The sequence below is a fragment of the Marmota marmota genome, unplaced genomic scaffold (assembly GCF_001458135.2).
Source record: "Marmota marmota marmota unplaced genomic scaffold, marMar, whole genome shotgun sequence".
Lineage (NCBI taxonomy): Eukaryota > Metazoa > Chordata > Mammalia > Rodentia > Sciuridae > Marmota > Marmota marmota.
The window spans coordinates 48,166,149-48,184,798 of record NW_025999842.1 but is presented as its reverse complement, the minus strand read 5'-3'; the positions used below and the strand labels follow the sequence as shown (position 1 = coordinate 48,184,798).

Here is an 18,650-nt window from a genome sequence, read left to right as displayed (position 1 = left end):
CATGGCTATGAGTATAGTAATTTATATTCTGAGAGTGGTAGTATCTCTCTACTCTCTCTCTCTCTCTCTCTCTCTGAAAAAAAAAAAAAAAAAAAAGATACTTGTTTCAAATCTCTATTCCACTCTGAAGACTTAATAATAGGCTGACTGTATCATTTCTTTTAGGGGTTTTCAAAATGTCTAAGAGAACAGGGCCCAACCAGGAATCATTGTAATCCTGATATGAATTAGTCAGTTCCTAGAATTGATTAATTAATTCCTCCCTTAAGATAAATTAGCTTTCTGTTTACTGTTTCCTGTGTGTTTCTCAATTTTTAAAGATACATGAAGCATTGAGAGATTCCAAATAGATATTCAGGCAGACTTGCCTTTTCAGATATTATTTTCAGTTGTTAAACAATTGTAAAATTACTTATTTAGGTTTTTTCCAATATATATGGAATTGGATAATATAACAGCACAATGTTTAAAAATTCATTATAAACCTAAGTGAGGTTACTTGTTATATATAGTGCTCTTCGACACATAACAGATGATAGAGTTGACTAATGACACCAAGAGCTTTTCAAAAGAAATTATAATTCCACCTTGCATCAGATTTCACTGATTTTTTTAGCTTTAAAAAGAAATTAAAACAGAGAGATCTGTTGTTAAATGCACTTGGTGCTATAAAAAAACAAGACTCCAAAACAACTAAAAACTGTAAGTAATTAAGCCATTTGACTTTGGGAGACTCAGGAATAGAATACTGAAACAGTGTGCTTTATCTTGTACCAAGGATATTTTTAAAACAAGCTTTTTCCTAGAATGATAAAATCATCTGAAGTGTCTTCTTTCAAAAAGAAGGTGGAGAAAGTAGCAGGGCGGTCTCCAAACTTTTCTGCCACACAATACCCAGCTGGGGAATTCTTTCATATACAGGGTCCCTGTGAAAGCTTCCACATTCTGCAGAAGGGGTTCTACTAGCAGCCTGAGTTTCTCCCTTGTGGCTGGAGAGTCCTCCCTTCCTGAATAAAGACAACATGGAGCAGATGTCCTGAGACACATCTTCTCCTAGGCCCCTTTCCATGCTTTTCCATGCCTTCACAGTTTATATTTTGTCTTGGTAAACAGAGCTCCCTCTGTGCTTCCTAGCTGTTATGTACTGAGCTACTTTCCTCTGATGACATCTAGAATCTGCCACCAACAGGACTGTTCCTTCCTCTATAGTCTTCCAAACCCTGAGGTAGCTTCCCATGTAAGCCCTGGTCCCAGTTACTTCTGGCCATACCTGTACTTAATTTGGTATCTACAGGATTCCTTTGGCTCTTAGTTTCCCTTAAAATGTAGTTTATGACATTTTCCCCATTTTTCTCATTGTTCTGTATTATTTCCAGAAGGATAGGGACAAAGATTCAGATCTAAATTGCTACCATCTCCCTATCAGAATTTTAAGACCTTTCCCCTCTGTTACTCTCCTTCTATGCATATAAGAAAACCAACCTGAGATTTTTTATTTGTTTGTTTTATCTTTCTATAAAGCCAAATGAGCCTATTTGGTCAAAATGCTTACCTTATAGACATTTCAGAACAGCACAGGAGTAAAGAGTCATTAAGACCATGCTCCTCCTTTCACTATAAGTAAAACAGTTAAGAGAGGTTGCATGATCTGGGGCTAAGTGACAGAGCTAAAACAATATAACACATACAGCTTCAAATTTATTTCAGAGATTTCCCCAAGAAGGAATAGTCTTCATGTTGTCCTTTATAAAGGCCCATTATCATGAAGACCCCAAAAAGTGAGTGGCAGTCAAATTACACCAAGCCAGTTAACAAAAGCTTGAGAAACTGTGCTAGTAGACAGGTAGACAGAATGGACAGGAGTAAATAAGTAGTAGGTGAGTGTTATGGTTTAGATGTGAGGTGCCTCCAAAGCACATGTGTGAGATAAGGCAAGAATTTTCAGAGATGAAATGATTAGCCTAATTAGTGGCTTAATCCACTGATACGGATTAACTGGACAGTTAATGTAGGCAGGTAGAGTTGGCTAAGTCACTGGGGGTGTGCCTTTGCAGTTTATATTTTGTCTTGGTAAACAGAGCTCCCTCTGTGCTTCCTAGCTGTTATGTCCTGAACTACTTTCCTCTACCACACCCTTTTGCCATGATGTTCTGCCTCACCTTGAGCCTATCTAGAGTTATGGAATTGGCTGACAATGGACTGAACCTCTGAAATCATAAGCCAAATAAATTTTTCCTTCTCTATGTTGTTATTCTCAGGTCTTTTGGTCATAGCAATTAAAAAGCTAACCAAAACAATAAGGAGTTAACGTAAATGGGTGAGGAGAGATGACACCTGGGGTTTGCAGTTGGTGAAAGGTAGAGAAGAAGGCTGGAATTTGGCCAGCCCAACATAAAAAAAAAAAAAATTGATTACAATGTTGTTTCTATATAGTCAATCACCAAATAATTCAGAGACTGGGGTTTCCCCTTAATTGTACCATCAGAATAGAATTTTCATCCATACGCTCCCCTTTTCTCTTTCCATGGTCACTCCTACTTGTGACTCTATATCCTCTTCCCTACTTCTGCTCACCATCACATCACATGGGCCTCAGTCCATGCTGTGCACATATAAATTTCTATACTCAAAAAACGAGTCTAAGTAAAAATAGTAACCAACAGTTTTCAAAAAAGATCTTTTTTTTTTTTTTTTTATTCTGAAGCCTGATAATACCTGACTGTGAAAAGCTGCTACAAGGGAGGGCCAACTAATAAATCACATCTTTGTTAGTTCAAGTGCTGTATTAGTCAATTAGAATAGGCATAAATGAGGGAAGATATCTAAGAAACCCAGAAAATAACTTATGTTTAAAACAACTGATCTATAGTAACAGATCACATTTATTTCTTGAAGAATCCAATCTCTATTACGATGCTTATTTGATTTAAAACTGGTCTTCTTCTGCCACCAAGTGTTAGCACACACTTCTAACTCAGCAGGTTTTTAAATCACAGAAACCTAAGGTGATTCAATGAGAAAAATAACGTCAAAAGGACTCACTACAAAGAATATGTAGCTGAAGAAGTACCAGACTAACCAAGCCAAACAACTATATTCTAAGAAAACTGTACAGTTAACTTGAATTTTAGTTACCATTCTGGAAACATAGTAATTTTATGAGATTTTTCTGAGACTTAATTCATTTGATTAAAAAATTACAAAACACACTGATCATCAAAATAGCTATAAAATTTATAACTCCTTTCAATATTATCTCATGCAATATGCCCACTAGAATTTCATGAAAGAATATTCAAAACTGACACATGCTTTGACTAAATGTCTCCTGGTATTAGAAAAATATATAACCAGAATACTATTCTGTGGCAGAGGAAGTTCCACATCAGAAAATGAAAAGCAGTGTTTCTATATTTTCAAAATTCTGAACATAATATATAGAACTTTCAGTTCCCCATTAGGTCTTTGGTTACTTCTACTACATGTTATTATCTGCAAACAGATTCCCTAACAGAAAAAAAGGACCCCAGAAGCCTTGGGACTTCTGCAAACCACCCTGAACACCCTGGCAATCTTCATACCAGATCTTTTTGACCACTCCTGGGGGAGGACAGTACATGGCCTGCACCAGACCTCTGTCCATATTTTTGAGGTTAACGAGATGTTTGACCTTAAACAGACTAATTATGGCTACAACCTTGAGTCTGTCTTTTAAAAAATAGCTTTTCAGATCATTAAAAAATAAAAATTACTAGATGATGGGGGGGAAAAAACTTCAGTTTAGGTACTAATAGAGACTACCTCATTACACCTCCTACAGACAATAAGGACGGACCATCTACCTTGCTGTCTAGCAACCTGCCTACACTAATCCACAGCACTCTTTCCCTAGCACACTGCTTTTAAACCAATAATTAGATCATGTCTGCCCCCACAACAGTACCACCAGCATCTCAGGAATACTCCAGTATGGTACCCAAAAGTATTTTCAGATGTCCTCATGAAAAATCAAATACAAAGAACAGAGCAACTGGCACCAATCTTCAAAAGGGAGCATTTTAAAGGGAGAGCTTATTCAGCTCTTTTACAGACATCCCACTATGTACCACCCCTGTATACCAGAAGCTAAAGGAACTAGGGAGTGAGGCGTCAGCTCAGTGGTACTACACCCTGGGTTCAATCTCCAGTACCACACACACACACACACACAAACTAATTTTTAAAACTTTAATTACATATTGTACATTTTATTTACCTTTTTAAAAACTGTTGCAATCTTTAACAGCTGCTTAAGTCATTGATATGTTTATCATAAATGACGTAAACATTCTGTTACAGAAGTTATTTCTAATTTTTCTGTATTATTGATAATCCTTCAATAAACCTCATTATGCATAAAGAACTTCCTCTTTAAAATTATTTCTTTAGAATAATATCAGCAACAATGACATCTTAGTAAAAGAATATACAATTTTTACTGTTTTTCAATGTCGGAGCATAATTCACAGTTCAAAAGGCCATTCAAATTCTGTAAGTCACTAGTCATAATCTTTGATAGTTCTACTACAAATTTATCCCAACAAAGTTTACTCTCATACATTACAGTTGGGAGCATATACTGGCATCATTATTTTAAAAGGCAATTGTGATGTTTTAGAAGTTATAATATAAAATACCCTCTACTTTCATAATCCCACTTCAAGGAATTGGTTCTTTGAACAAGTGGCATATCTACCCAAAGAAAGGTGGACAAGGATGTTCAGGGCCAGAGCTGTAACTCAGTAGTAAAGTGCTTGCCTAGCATTTAAGAAGCCCTGGGTTCAACCCCCAGCACCACAAAAACAGAAATCATTGTTTGTGGTATCTGAGAAACAGAAACCAACATAATTATTCATTAAGGGGAAAATGTTTAAATTATGATAAACATAACTATGATGCAGTTTTATTATTTTCATTTTAATAACTTGTATTATTTGAATTGTCTGTAGTGGGCATATATATTCAGATAATACCTTTATAATAAAAATAACGTTTAAAATAAAAAAATAAAGTACTCGAGTTAAATTCAATTTATAAATGGGGGGAAAACAATTATTTCACCTCCTCCACCTCTTATTTTATTATCAATCTAAATAACACTGAAAGAAGCTAGTAATACATTCTATGATGGCTAATTTTAGGCTCAATTTGATTGGATTAAAGAAAAACCTAGAACCTGGTAAAGCATTATGTGGGGGAGGGTGAGAGTGTTAGAGTGTTTCTGGAGGTAATTTGCATCTGAGTCTGAGTAAATTGGGGGGCGGGGGGAGATCAACCCTCCATGTAAGTGGAAACCATCCAGACAACGAGGGCCCCAGAAAGAACAGAAACAGAAAAGGCAAATGTGTTGATCTCTCTCCTGAGCTCGGATATACTCTCCCTCTCCTGCCCATGGCCATAGAACTCCAGGCACTCTAGCCTTTGGATTCCATACCTGGGCTAGGAATTTAACTCAGTGGTAGAGCACCTGCTTAGCATGCTCATGGCCCTGGGTTCCATCTCCAGCACTAAAAGAAAAAATTCTACTGACATAGACTCCAGGACTTACACCAGCAGCCCCCTGTGTGAGTGTTTCTCACTCCTGAAACCTCAGACTGGGCATCACACCATCAACTTTCCTGGTTCTGAGGCTTTCCAACTTGGATTGAGTCACACACACAATCAGCATCCCAGAGTCTCCAACTTACAGCTGACCTATCGTGAGATTTCTCAGCCTCCATAATTACATAAACCAATTCCCCTAATAAATCCCCCTCATTTCTATTTCTCTGGAGAACCCTGAATAATGCAAGTTCCATTACTATCTTAATTAATGGCACTCACTTGAAGTGAGTGGACCCAAAATAAAAACCTGAAAGAAAATTAGTATATAGAGAGGAAACAGTTGAAAATGTGCAAAAGGTTAAGAAGAAAGAGACTAAAGAGCAATGTATTTTCAAGCAATCTACCTACATTCCTGATCTGCAAATGATAATAAATAAAATCTATGTATGTATGCTACCGTCACTACCTTTACTTATTGGTTCTAACTTTCATAATGGATCTGCTACATAAAAAAATGCTGGGAGCTAGGGATGTCGCTCAGTGGTAAAGTGTTTGCCTAGCACACACAAGGTCCAGGGTTCAATGCTCAGCATTGCAAAAATAAAAACATTGCCATATATATATATTTCAGCCTGGTTTCAAAGTACACTTAGGGTATAGTACTCTGCAAACCATCTGGATCAGAATCACATATGTCACCTATTGAACAAGGTTCACTTCCATATCTAAGGCTAAAGAATAGAATTTTGCAGCTTCCACAAGTACTCCAGATGACTCATATATCCCAAAATTCAAGATCTATTCCCTTCAGAACACAGAATATCTTAATAGTGATTGAAATAGTCATTCCATATGTTAAAAGAAAAAAATCTAATTTGGCTTTCTGAAAAATGATAAAATCATACAGCAGTCCCCCTTTATCTGCTGCTTCAGTTACATATGGTGAATCATGGTTTAAAGATATTAAATGATAAATTACTGAAACAGATAGTTTCTAAGTATTAACTTGTACACTGTAAGTAGTGTGATGAACTCCTGTGCTGTCCCTCCCTATCCCATCCAAGACACACATCATCCCTTTCCCCAGCACATCCATTCCGTACACACTACCACCCTACTACCACTCATTACCCATCTCAGGAACCAGATCAAACACCACAGTACTGCTGTGCTTGTATTCAAGTGACCCATATTTTCTGAATGATGGCCCAAAAGCATAAGAGTCGTGATTCTGGCAACTTCCTAAAGTTAGCCAGGGGAAAGGAAGAACATATAACAGAGCATGAGATAGATGAATTCTTTTTTTATATATTTATTTTTTAGTTTTAGGTGGACACAATATCTTTATTTTTTATTTTTTTATGTGGTGTTGAGGATCGAACCCAGCGCCCCGCACATGCCAGGTGAGCGCGCTACCGCTTGAGCCACATCCGCAGCCCAAGATAGATGAATTCTTAAATGCATAAACAAGACTCTGTAATAAGAATGTAAACTTATTTAAGACAATTAACCTTTCTAAGTCATATCCATTCTCTATAGAGCAATGGAGTTAACTCTGTGAAACTGCCAAGAAATCATTTAAGTATAGTCTGAAATATGGATTCTGGAGTAAACATTCCTTTGATAAATGTCCTTGAATGTTCTCATTTCAAAGTTAATATTGTACAGACAAAGAAAAATTTTGAAATGGGGATATTACCTTCACCACTGATTTGTCATTCTGTGATTAATTGTGAAACCACTTGGAAGAGGACAATCCATTTGAAAGCAAAATGAGAAAGATAACGAGTAAAGAGGTAAACTTTTAGTCTACAAGTTTTGTAAGCTGTAATTCCAGATTTCAAAATCTATAATTTACACATATTATTTTTACCTAACATATTCTAGAATAGTATATAATAAAGATATTATTGAATTTGTAGCATAATTATAAATAACATGCAAGATATCTTTTAAGAACATCTTTAACAAATAGTTTGTAAAAAACCTATAATTGCAGGATAGTGAATCACCCAAACTCATGATTTAAAAGATCAAAAAAACTTTCCAAGGACAGACATTAAATACAAAATGTGCTAAATTTAGAGAAAAAAAAAAGTTCTACTTACTAGTAAGTATGACCTTCATTTACAGAGCTGCAAATAAGTCTTAAGTGCAGCAAGGGTCATGGTGAGCAGAGGGCTATTAATCTGCATTACCATCCCCAAGACTCTGACATATCAGTGCAGGACATCAGATGTCTGGATCTGCATAAGGAATCCTTTAGGCTGAAATGGGAAAAATAAGGGCAGGCTCCCTTAGGATTCTAGGAGAAATACCCATGAATCCAGAAGAAAGTCAAAAACTGTTCCAACCTCTGAAGGAAGAGGGCACAGCATGGAAAGGCAGAAAATTATCCAGCTAGAGGAAGTCAAAAGACATGTGCCTTAGCATGTCACTGCTGCCGTCCTTAGGGAGAAATACTTATAGATACCTCAAGGAGGGAGAGTCCTTTGGTTATTGGATTGCCCAGCCTCTGATACTCTTCCTCCAGACCCTTAGTGGAGGCATCTTCTCCAGAGCAAGGTGGTTTTTTGTAAACCTTGAGTGACCTACACAAGGAGGGTAAAAAAAGATTCCCTGTCTTGAAGAAGCCAGTTGCAATGAGCAGCACAGTATATGTAGGCCAGCAAGGAAGCCCTGAGAGCAGTAGGATGCAAAAAAACACAAACAAGAAAGCAGCACAGCTCGAAACTCCTCCAGGGATGAACTACTTGTGGCAACAGAAGCAGCAGCAGAAAATCATGATCAGAGTATGAACCGAACAGCCATCGAGGCAAATGAGGGCACAGCTGTAATAGCCTCCACGGAGGACCATGAGCATCCTCAGCATCCTTGGAAACAGAACTAAAACAACCTGGAATCCCAAGCACTAGTGGTAGGGCGTCAAAAAAAACCCACTACAAATGTCACCCATGCCCCAGCCATGACGAGGGCTCATGTGGCCTGGTAAAACAAGACTCATAGTAAACATGTGTACTCACATTCTTACGAAGCCATGGTGCTTTTGACAATTTCATAAAAGTTAGATGAGGTTTAAAGCTTCTGCTTTCTCCCGCCAGGATGCCTTTTTCTTGAAATGTCTTTTTTGCAGTCTCTGAAGAAAATAAGAAGAAACACAAAAAATGATACTGTAATTCATAGTTCTCTTTAACTATATAAAATCCAATTCAAAAGATAACTGTTTTATAACGAAGATTATTTTAAAAAGACAGAAAAATAATGTGTGTGACAACAAATGTTATATGACAGTTATGTCCAATGATTAACATTAAATCCAATTATTTCAAATTTGGGATAAAGTACACAAAAATGCTAATTTGAAAAGGGACTATTTAATAAATAAAATAACTGTCTCACATCGTGATGATTTTCACCGAACATCTCAGTAGTTTTCACATATATACAAAGGGACTAGCTGTTCTGTAACCTTTCATATCTAAAACTGCTCCTTCTGACCAAGACAGAGTAACAGGAACTCTCCCTGATAAATGAGAAACAAACAGGATGAGCCCTTCAACTTCCCCAGCTTACATCCTTGAGTGTACAGGCTCTTTTGTAAGTAGGAGAAAACCAAAAGGAGCCCACCCTGTCCCTGAGCAGAGAAAAGAGCTAAGAGAGGAGACCAAGGCAGCTAGAGCTCAGAGGACAAAGTATTTGAGACATGTGACGTGCATGGAGAGAAAACTCTAGATGTCTATAAAGGGATCCTGTAGAATATTCCAAACTAGTAGTGATCTGTGCATTTGTGTAAGGTTGAGGAAAAATACAATCAAAAAAATTAGAGGGAACAGTGCCCAGCACTTACCCAGGGTCAGAAATACTGTCTGTTCCATTAGTCAAGACTGTCAAAGCTCAAGATTCATAGGACACTGGGAAAACGGAAGGATCTTGCCGCAGGAGTGGGAAAAAAATAGCTCTTTATTGGTATTGCTCTAGTACTACCTAACAAATCTAAAAAGCAAGACCCCAAAAAACTATCTCCAAGTAATTTAACTGTGTCCCAGAGCAAAGCCAAAAAGTATTTATAGGAATATAAAACTGTCTAGCACCCAACTGACATAATGGGTAAATATCCCAAAGGTGACATCTAATCAAAAATTATCAGTCATGCAAATAAACATGAAAATATGATCCATAATGAGGAGATAAAACAACTAATCAAAAGAGACCCAGAGTAGGTGTTAAAATTAACAGAGAGGGCATCAAATTCATTATTGTAATTGTACTCCCAACATTCAAAAAGTCAAGCAGAATGTATTTTTTTATATTCAAACTATAAAAAGCATGCAAACAAATCAAGCTTACAGAAATGAAGGTTGCAATGTCTGAGAAAAATAAATGGCTGGTATAAAAACAGGTTAGACATTGCTAAACCAAAAATCAGTAAACTTGAAGACACAGCAACAGAAACCACCCAAAATAAAATCCAGATAGAAAAGGGAAGTAAGAAAGAAAAAAAGAACAGAACATCAAAGAGCTGTGAGACAATTTCATAGTTGCCTAATATATAAGTGAAATTCTCCAAAAGGAAGTAAGCGAGAGGGAATCAGAGAAAAATATTAAAGGAATAATGGCTGTGGGAAAGTGAGGGTGCCACAACCCCAGGGAAAGGAATCTGGAAAGTACCTGAGAAAAGTTCACAAGCATTTTGAACTAGCAATTCCAATTCTAGAAAAATACAAAAAAAAAGTACTAGTACATAAAATTTTATGTAGAGAATAAAAGCATTATCCCAAATTAGCAAAAATTAGAAATAACTTTCATCAATAAAGAAATGGTTAGATTCTAGAAAGATGACATGGTTAAAAGAAGGCTGCATCCCAAACTGCACCATGGTATAAAACCAAAGCAGTGAGTGTACAGCTTCTCAGCAAGGTGGTTGAAAGAGGGATTTTACTAAATTATAATATTGGATACTCAAAGCAGCTTAGGGACTCAGAAATTGGTACAATAAACAAAGAAGAAAGAATACACTGGAGCCTACCACACAACCACCAGTGCAGATTCACCACAGACAAAGGGAGGGGGATCATATTCTTGGTATGGAGAAACCCAAGATCAAAAATGCTGCCTAGGGGCTGCGCTTATAGCTCAGTGGTGTGCAATTGCCTTGCATGTGGGAGGCACGGGGTTCAATCCTCAGCACCACACAAAAACAAATAAATAAAAGGTATTGTGCCCATTTACAACTAAAAAGTTTGCATATGAGAAAAAATATTATGAAAAGAAATACTGCCTAATCTTAACTGATCCAGAGGCTGCACAGTGCACTAGTGCTTGGAAAGTGTGCTCTGTATCTCAACAGGCCACTGAAAGCTGAGGCAGGAGCCATCTTGAGGCAAGTGTGCCACTAGAAACTGTAGGTTCTTGTTATGAAAGAAAAAGAGTTAATTGTCTTTAATGCTTTGGACTTTGACATGCACCTCATCCCCCCACCAAAAAAAAAAAAAAAAGAAGAAGAAGAAGGAAAAAGAGTAATAATATAGTCAGAGGGTATTTTGAGTGATCTGACAATTCATTTTCCTTGGCTCTTGAAGAGTAGGATTGGAAGGAATTTTCCAAAGCACTGAATTGGTGAGAAAATGCTTCCTCCATCTCCACAATGAACATTTCCTATACTTCCGTCCCCTGCTGGAAAGCGTGCTCATGAGAGCCTTGCCCATTTACCTCATTGCATCCTCTTCAGGGGGAAAATAATGCACGTAGCCATAATACCCCGGCAGGCACCTAATAAGGGACTCAGGCTGGGTCTGAAGGAAAGTGAGAGAAACAGGAGTAGAGAAGACTGCACCTAGGGGCATTTGATGGGAAAGGCGAAGGGGAGCCTGACTCACTTCTCCTTTGTGTCTGGAGGTTCATGTAACCAGCTAAAATGGGCTGAGGGTCTATGGGGGTGAGGTTGAATACACTCAGGACTAAGCCCAGGAAGCCTGTGCACCTAGGAAACAGTAAGAGGAGGAACACACACATACACACACACACCCCATGATTGGATTTCTTGTGAGGCTCTTCAGAACTTTAGATCTTTAGATCCACTAAAGAATTCAGTTACTGCCTAGTCCTAGGGGCAGGTCAATCTAGTCTATCCAAAGATGGTTCCACCAAACAAAGCTCCTGAGGCCTGATTAGACCTCAGCACCACCTGCTGGAACTCTCTCAAAGAACAATGCAGAAGCTGTACCCTAGGAGTGCACCAAATTGGTCCAAATGGACAAAATGCCAATTGACAGTACATCCCACCCCATATTGGTGAGAAGAAAAGCCGAGTCTTATAGCAAACAGCTTTGATCTTAGGCTGCTTCAACTGGCAGCTCAGAGAGCAGCACAAAAACAGGAAGAGGTTAACAACCCCCACCCCTTGCTCTATCAGTACAGAACTCAAGAAGAATTAGAAAGAAAGACTGTTATACATAGACAGTGACTACTCAATCTGGTCACTATTTTGACCACCTCAGTGGAGAGGTTCCTTCATTCTATGCTAAGATTTTAGATTGAAAAAATTTATTTTATTTTTATTTTATGGGGGGGCGGTGAGAAAGCATGTGAATTCTTGCTGTGCTGACTGGTTCAGGAACATATTCTTATAACACTTCTTACTTTCTTTTTTCTCTCATTTTCAGCATTTTTTAATATAATTATTTTTCCCTGTCATTGTCTTTTGAGGGTTTGGGTTTGTAGGATCGTATATTTTGGCTTGGTTTTATACTATTTTCATTTGTTTGTTTTTCTTTCCCTCTTATTTTCTCCTACTAATGGCCACATGCTATTGCTCCCTCTCCCTGTTTCTCAATACCTTGCTTCTTCTATTTTTTTCCTTCCTTCCATATAAACATGACGTGCTACAACTCTCTGTTCACTTTTTGAAATTGTAAAGTCTATTCTAACTTCCTAACACATTTCCTTTTCTCCTAAATAAGGGTATTTTTACCATCTTTCAGAATTAATTGGTCTATGTAATTCCTGTCCCCACCATTAATGCTAATTCAATCATTACCGTTATGGATGCTATAGTTGTCACCTGCTGTTTGCTTTGAAGTCAGATCTAGTTCATGGTTATTGTTCTTAGAATTCACAAATACCGACCCCAAAATTCCTCTTTATTTGTTGTTTACAAAAATTATTACTATTGTTTATTTCACCCCATTCTGTGAGGTTCTGGGAACCTAAAGGGACACTAAAAGTTCATAGGTTAAAGACTCTACTATTGAACTAAACATTCCCTGACATTACTCCAACTCAAAGAAGTGAAGAGACAAAAGTCCCAAACCAAAAACAAGGACCCAAGAGAAGGAACTCAGGTCCCACCCCTTAACATCTACACATACATCAACAACAGAGAAGAGCCCCCAGAACAAATAAGATAATTACACATGAAAGAGGAAGGGCAGTCTATACCCAAAGGACTTAAAATCAGCATACTATAGTAACGCAGCCACATCAATGTTTACAGGAGTTCAATTCACAATAGCTAAACTATGGAAGCAACCTAGATGCCCTTCAATATATGAATGGATAAAGAAACTATGGTATATATACACAATGGAATATTACTCAGCATTAAAAGAGAATAAAATTATTGCATTTGCAGGTAAATGGATGGAGTTGGAGAATATCATGCTAAGTGAATTAAGCCAATCCAAAAAAAAACAAAGGCCAAATGTTCTCTCTGATAAGTGGATGCTGATCCATAATGGCGGGGAGGATGGGAAAAATGAAGTAACTTTGTTGGGGCAAAGGGGAGGTTGGGATGGGGAGGTGACATGGGAGCTGGAATGAGATGGACATAATTACCCTAGGTACATGTATGACTGCACATATGGTGTGTCACTACATCATGTACAACCAGAGAAGTGTAAAGTTGTGCTGCAATTGTGAAAAATGAATCAAAATGCATTCTGCTGTCATATATACCTAATTAAAGTAAATAAACAAACAAAGCAACCGATAAGGACCCAAAGATACCAGTGACTTAACATATTATCCACCAGGAATAGAAAAATAGTTTTCTGCACCTGTAGAGAAAACGACAATCCAAACTAAGAGAAAGCACAATGTTCAAATGAACATCCTAAAAACCTTTCATTTTTACTTTTATAAGATAAATGTACTTGGAATCTTTTATCATGCTAACCAAGGACACATTTCTCATTTTGAAACAAGATTCACAAAACCATTATAATTTCAGCAGGCTAAATTTTTGGCAATCTCTCAATCTAATAACCTTCTTAACAAAATTGCATTTATCTAAAAAGATGAATAAAATCACATATCCATTTCTATGCAAAAAGCTTTTCAGGGCAATTTCATCATTATAAAATGTGGAGAAATGCCATGTAAATGCCTAAATTTTCTATACCTTGTTAATCCTAAAAATTAAGGTAATGCTAGGAAAGGGAAAGATGCTGTTTTATTCTGAAAAACAAGATCACTCAGGGTCACGGTAGGAAGCTGAGACACAGAGCCTCTGTCAACTAGCTGACCTCTTCCCTCAACCAGCTGCCACCATAAACCCACAGGTACATATGGAGCAAAGATGGGGGCTTGGATCTCTTTGAGATGAAATAGGATAAAATAAATTTTAAAATACATATTAAGAAGACATAAAGGAAGGACAAGAAAATATAATTTTAATCTGAGGTTCCACATATTTTTCCAAGCCTGTCACTACCAAATTTCTGGGAAATCTATAAATCTTAAAGTTACCATAAAATACCATACTTAGGATAATTACCTTAGGCATTGTTAATTAGCCCCCAATAAACATATTAGGCAAAGAGAGATACAATATTATGAGAAGCCTATAATTTGGGAAACTTTTCAGCATTATCTATTGATCCTTAGGTCCTCATCAGCCTAAGGATCCTAAGAATCCTAAGAATTATCAGACCACCATAAATCATTTTAAGATTATCAGACTGATATCACACCTACATACCTTCGCATACCTACCCCTCACCAAGTTTCCTTTAAAAGAAGAACAGGGAACCATGAAAACACACCTCACTCTTTGAGATGGCCTGTATTCTCCATTGACTGTGTGTTCTGTACTTTCCTAAATAATCTCTGTCCCTCTAATGACACATGAAGAAATTCTCTTCCATCTCATACATCAAGGACCCCACTTGTCCTGAGTCAAATTCTTCCCTTCTCTGGTAATTCTGAGCATCCTACCCAGAGATATCTCTCCTTTGTTGACATTCCTATGTAGGCATATATATATACACACGTACACATGTAGCTTATATTTTAAAGTTTTTAGAAGTATAGTGCTCTTGTCATTGAAATATATTCTTCTAAAAGTTATGGCACAAGAGTTCTGAGGAGTTCCCAAAGAGAGGGACCTTAACTCAGGACAAGGGGGCTGCCTGTCATGTGTAAGGGAAAAGAATTTCAGCACACAACAGTCAGAGACACAGACAAAAAGAGATACATTCAAGGAAAAAAGTGGGCTATCTTGAGAGGAAGAAGCTTTTGGGATAAAGTAAGGAAAACACATTCAAGAGAAAATGTGGGTTATCTATAGAGAGAAGGAGAGTACAACCTCTTGGCAAGGGGTGTCAAAATTTGTAGAGGGATGGTTGCTAAATAAGGGCTGGACTAGAAGTGGAGCCAGGGTGGCATTATATATCATATTTAATTGCATAATCAAAGCAGATTTATGCCAAATATTTTTGCAAAAATATACCATTATGTGAAGCTTTAAAAGACTATGCTGTGGCTTCAAAATAAACATGAAAAACAATGAAACAGAAACAGAAGACACAAAGACAAACCCACATACTTATATTCATCTGATACTTGAAAAGGTGCCAAAAATATATGTGAGAAAAAATATAGGCTTTTTAACAAATGGTGCTAGGGAAATTAGATATATGTTTATAGAAGAATGAAACTAGATCCCTATCTTTCACCTTGCAAAAAGTCAAATCCAGGCAGATCAAAAACTCTGCAACTACTATTAAAAAAAAAAATAGGGTCAATACTCTATTGTATCGGTGCAGTCATCAACTTTATTAACAAGATCCCTAAAAATCAAGAAATAAAACCATGAATCAGTAAGTGGGATGCCATCAAACTAAAAAACTTCTGTACAAAAAAAGGGAATGATTAAGAGTGTGAAGATTCTACAGAATGGCAGAATTTTTTTGCCAGGTACTCCACTGACAGGGGATTAATATGCAGAATCTATGAAGAACTCAAAAAACTTAACACCAAAAAAAAACCAAATAACCCAATAAATAAATTAGAAAAAGAACTAAACAGATAATTTCTCAAAAGAAGAAACACAAGTGGCCAACAAATACAAGAACAAATGTTCAATATGTCTAGCAATTAGGGCAATTCAAATCAAAACTACACGAAGATTTTATCTCATTCCACTCAGAATAGCAATTATCAAGTATACAAATAATAATAAATGCTGATGAGGATATGGAGAAAAAGATACACTTGTACATTGTTGGTGAGATTGCAAATTAGTACAACCACTCTGAAAAGCAGTGTGGAGATTCCTCAAACTAGGAATGAACGTTATTTATTCATTTAAAATTAATTTTAACTGATATTATGAAACATAAAATGTACACTTATTAATGTCATTCCATGTGATATTTTGACACATGTATAAATTGTGTAATATTTAAACTAAATTAAACGTAACTATTCAAATATATATATATATATATATATATATATATATATATATATATATATGGAATGAACCACCACATGACCCAGCTGTTCCACTCCTTGGTTTTATCCAAAAGAATTAAAATCAACATACTAATTGCTACAACTACATCAATGTTTACAGCAGCATAATTCACAAAGCCAAATTATGAAACCAACCCAGATGCTCATCAATAGATGAATGGATTAATATAGTATACATACACAGTGGAGTTCTACTCAGCCATAAAGAGGAATGAAATTATGGCATTTGCAAGTAAACAGATGTAACTGGATAAAATTATGCTAAGTGAAATAAACCAGACTTAGAAAATCAAGGGTCAAATGTTTTTTCTCATATCTAGAAGCCAGAGCAAAATCAGGGGGTGTAGGGGTGGGGATTGAGATATCATAAAGATATAGGGAATCAGATCAGTTGAAGAGAAGAAACAGAAAGAGAGGAAGCGAGGAGGGACTGGAAAGGGAAAGAAAAGCAGAATGACTTCAACAAAATCACTGTATGTGTATATTTAAATATACCTAAATTAATTCCATCTTTATGCATATATATAAAGCACCAATCAAAAATAAAGCATCTGGGTTTATATAAATAAATGAGTAAAAGGATGCTAATAGAATAGAAGATAAAGAAGAGAGGGAAAGGGGTAGGCCCTGAGAACTGAAATGGAGTAAATCAAATTCCATGTAAGTATTATTATGTAAAAACTTAACCCATATAGGTGACTGTATGACCAATGTGATTCTGCAATCTGTACAATCAGAAAAACAAGAAATTATACCCCAATTGATTCAAATGTATGAATTGCCAAGATCATTGTAATGTCATATGTAGCTAATTAAAAAAAAAAAAAAAAAACTTAACCCAGCTATTGGGGCTGGAGTTATGGCTCAGTGGTAGAGTGCTCACCTGTCACGAATGATGGCAATAGGTTCAATCCTCAGCACCACATAAATATAAAATAAAGATATTGTGTCCACCTCAAACTAAAATATAAATTTTTAAAAAAAATTAACCTAGCTATTATGTATAACTATAATGCTCTAATAAAAAAACAAAACTACACTGGTGTAAATTAAAAATCATTTATTACTGTCAGGCCTGGTGATTTACACCTGTAATCCCAGCAACTTGAGAAGTTGAGAAAAGAGAATCACAAGTTTGAGGTCAGTCTCAGCAACTTAGCAAGTCCCTGTTTCAAAATAAAAAATATTTAAAAAGGGCTGGGGATATAGTTCAGTGGTAAAGCACCCCAGGGTTCATCCACAGTGCCAAAAATAAATAAATAAATCATTTATTACTAAACCATATTTGGTGCAAGATTAGGAAGCACAGAATACTCATGAATATATGTTAAAACTGAGTAGTACAAATCTATGCCAATCATTTCATCATGACAGTTTAGCAAACATTTTTCTGACTTGGGGGAAAAAAGTTATCACATAGATTATTATTGATTTGTGTATTATAGTTGAAATATTATACTTGAGAAAATTTACCACAGTGCTGTGAAGTATGGACTTACAAAACTTAATCTTCTGTCTGAAGATTCTGTGTCACTATCATTGGCTTTATTATCTCACATATCATCCTCAGTGCCACTCATATAAAATGTGTTTACCATTAGCACTATAGCACTCTAACAAACCACGCAAATCAGTTTGGGAGATAATATTGACAATGTCCATGCACAGAGAATTCTAGGCTGCAGTTCATAGTGTGCAAGGAGACAAATGTGCACCCACATTGCCAATGGTGAATAGATGGCTGCTTTGTTTACCTTCTAACAGGCTTGAAGAATAAAATTATACCATGGTACAATAACATGACAAAAGCCAATTTGGGGACTCAAAAAACAGGGTGAAATGATTATGCAGGGGCAACAATTCAATTAAGTGGTAAAATACAATTCTATGATAGTTTTCCCTGGAATCAATCCAGATACCCCCCCAATAGACAAATGGATTAAGAAATTGTGGTGTATATATACAATGAAGTTCTATGCAACCATAAAAGAAGAATGAAATTATGGCATTTGCTGCTACATGGATGAAAATAGAGAATATCCTGCTAAGTGAAATAAGTCAAACACAGAAACTCAAAGGTCAAATGTCATATGTGAAAACTAGTGTAAAACAAAGGAAAGGGGGGATAGAATAATATAAAGAACTGATCAAATATAAATTAACAGATGAAAGAAAATAAGTCAAGTAAAGGAAGGAAAATGGAAGACGGGAGGGAGGATGGAAGGGAAAAGGGGGACCATAAACTGGAATCCATTTCCATGTACATGTGAGTTTCTCGGGATGATGTCAACTACTATGTATAACTATAAAGC

The 18,650-nt window shown here is 36.5% G+C and overlaps 1 protein-coding gene across 5 annotated transcripts in view; it reads right to left on the bottom strand.

Moving 5' to 3' along the window:
• Positions 1-18,650, bottom strand: part of Akap7 (A-kinase anchoring protein 7) — a 138,978-nt gene that overhangs the window by 80,223 nt on the left and 40,105 nt on the right. For all 5 annotated transcript variants that reach the window (XM_015501244.2, XM_015501258.2, XM_015501265.2 and 2 more), the window contains exon 6: positions 8,607-8,719. In XM_015501244.2, the coding sequence (XP_015356730.1) occupies positions 8,607-8,719 (113 nt within the window). The remainder of the gene's footprint in view (positions 1-8,606; positions 8,720-18,650) is intronic.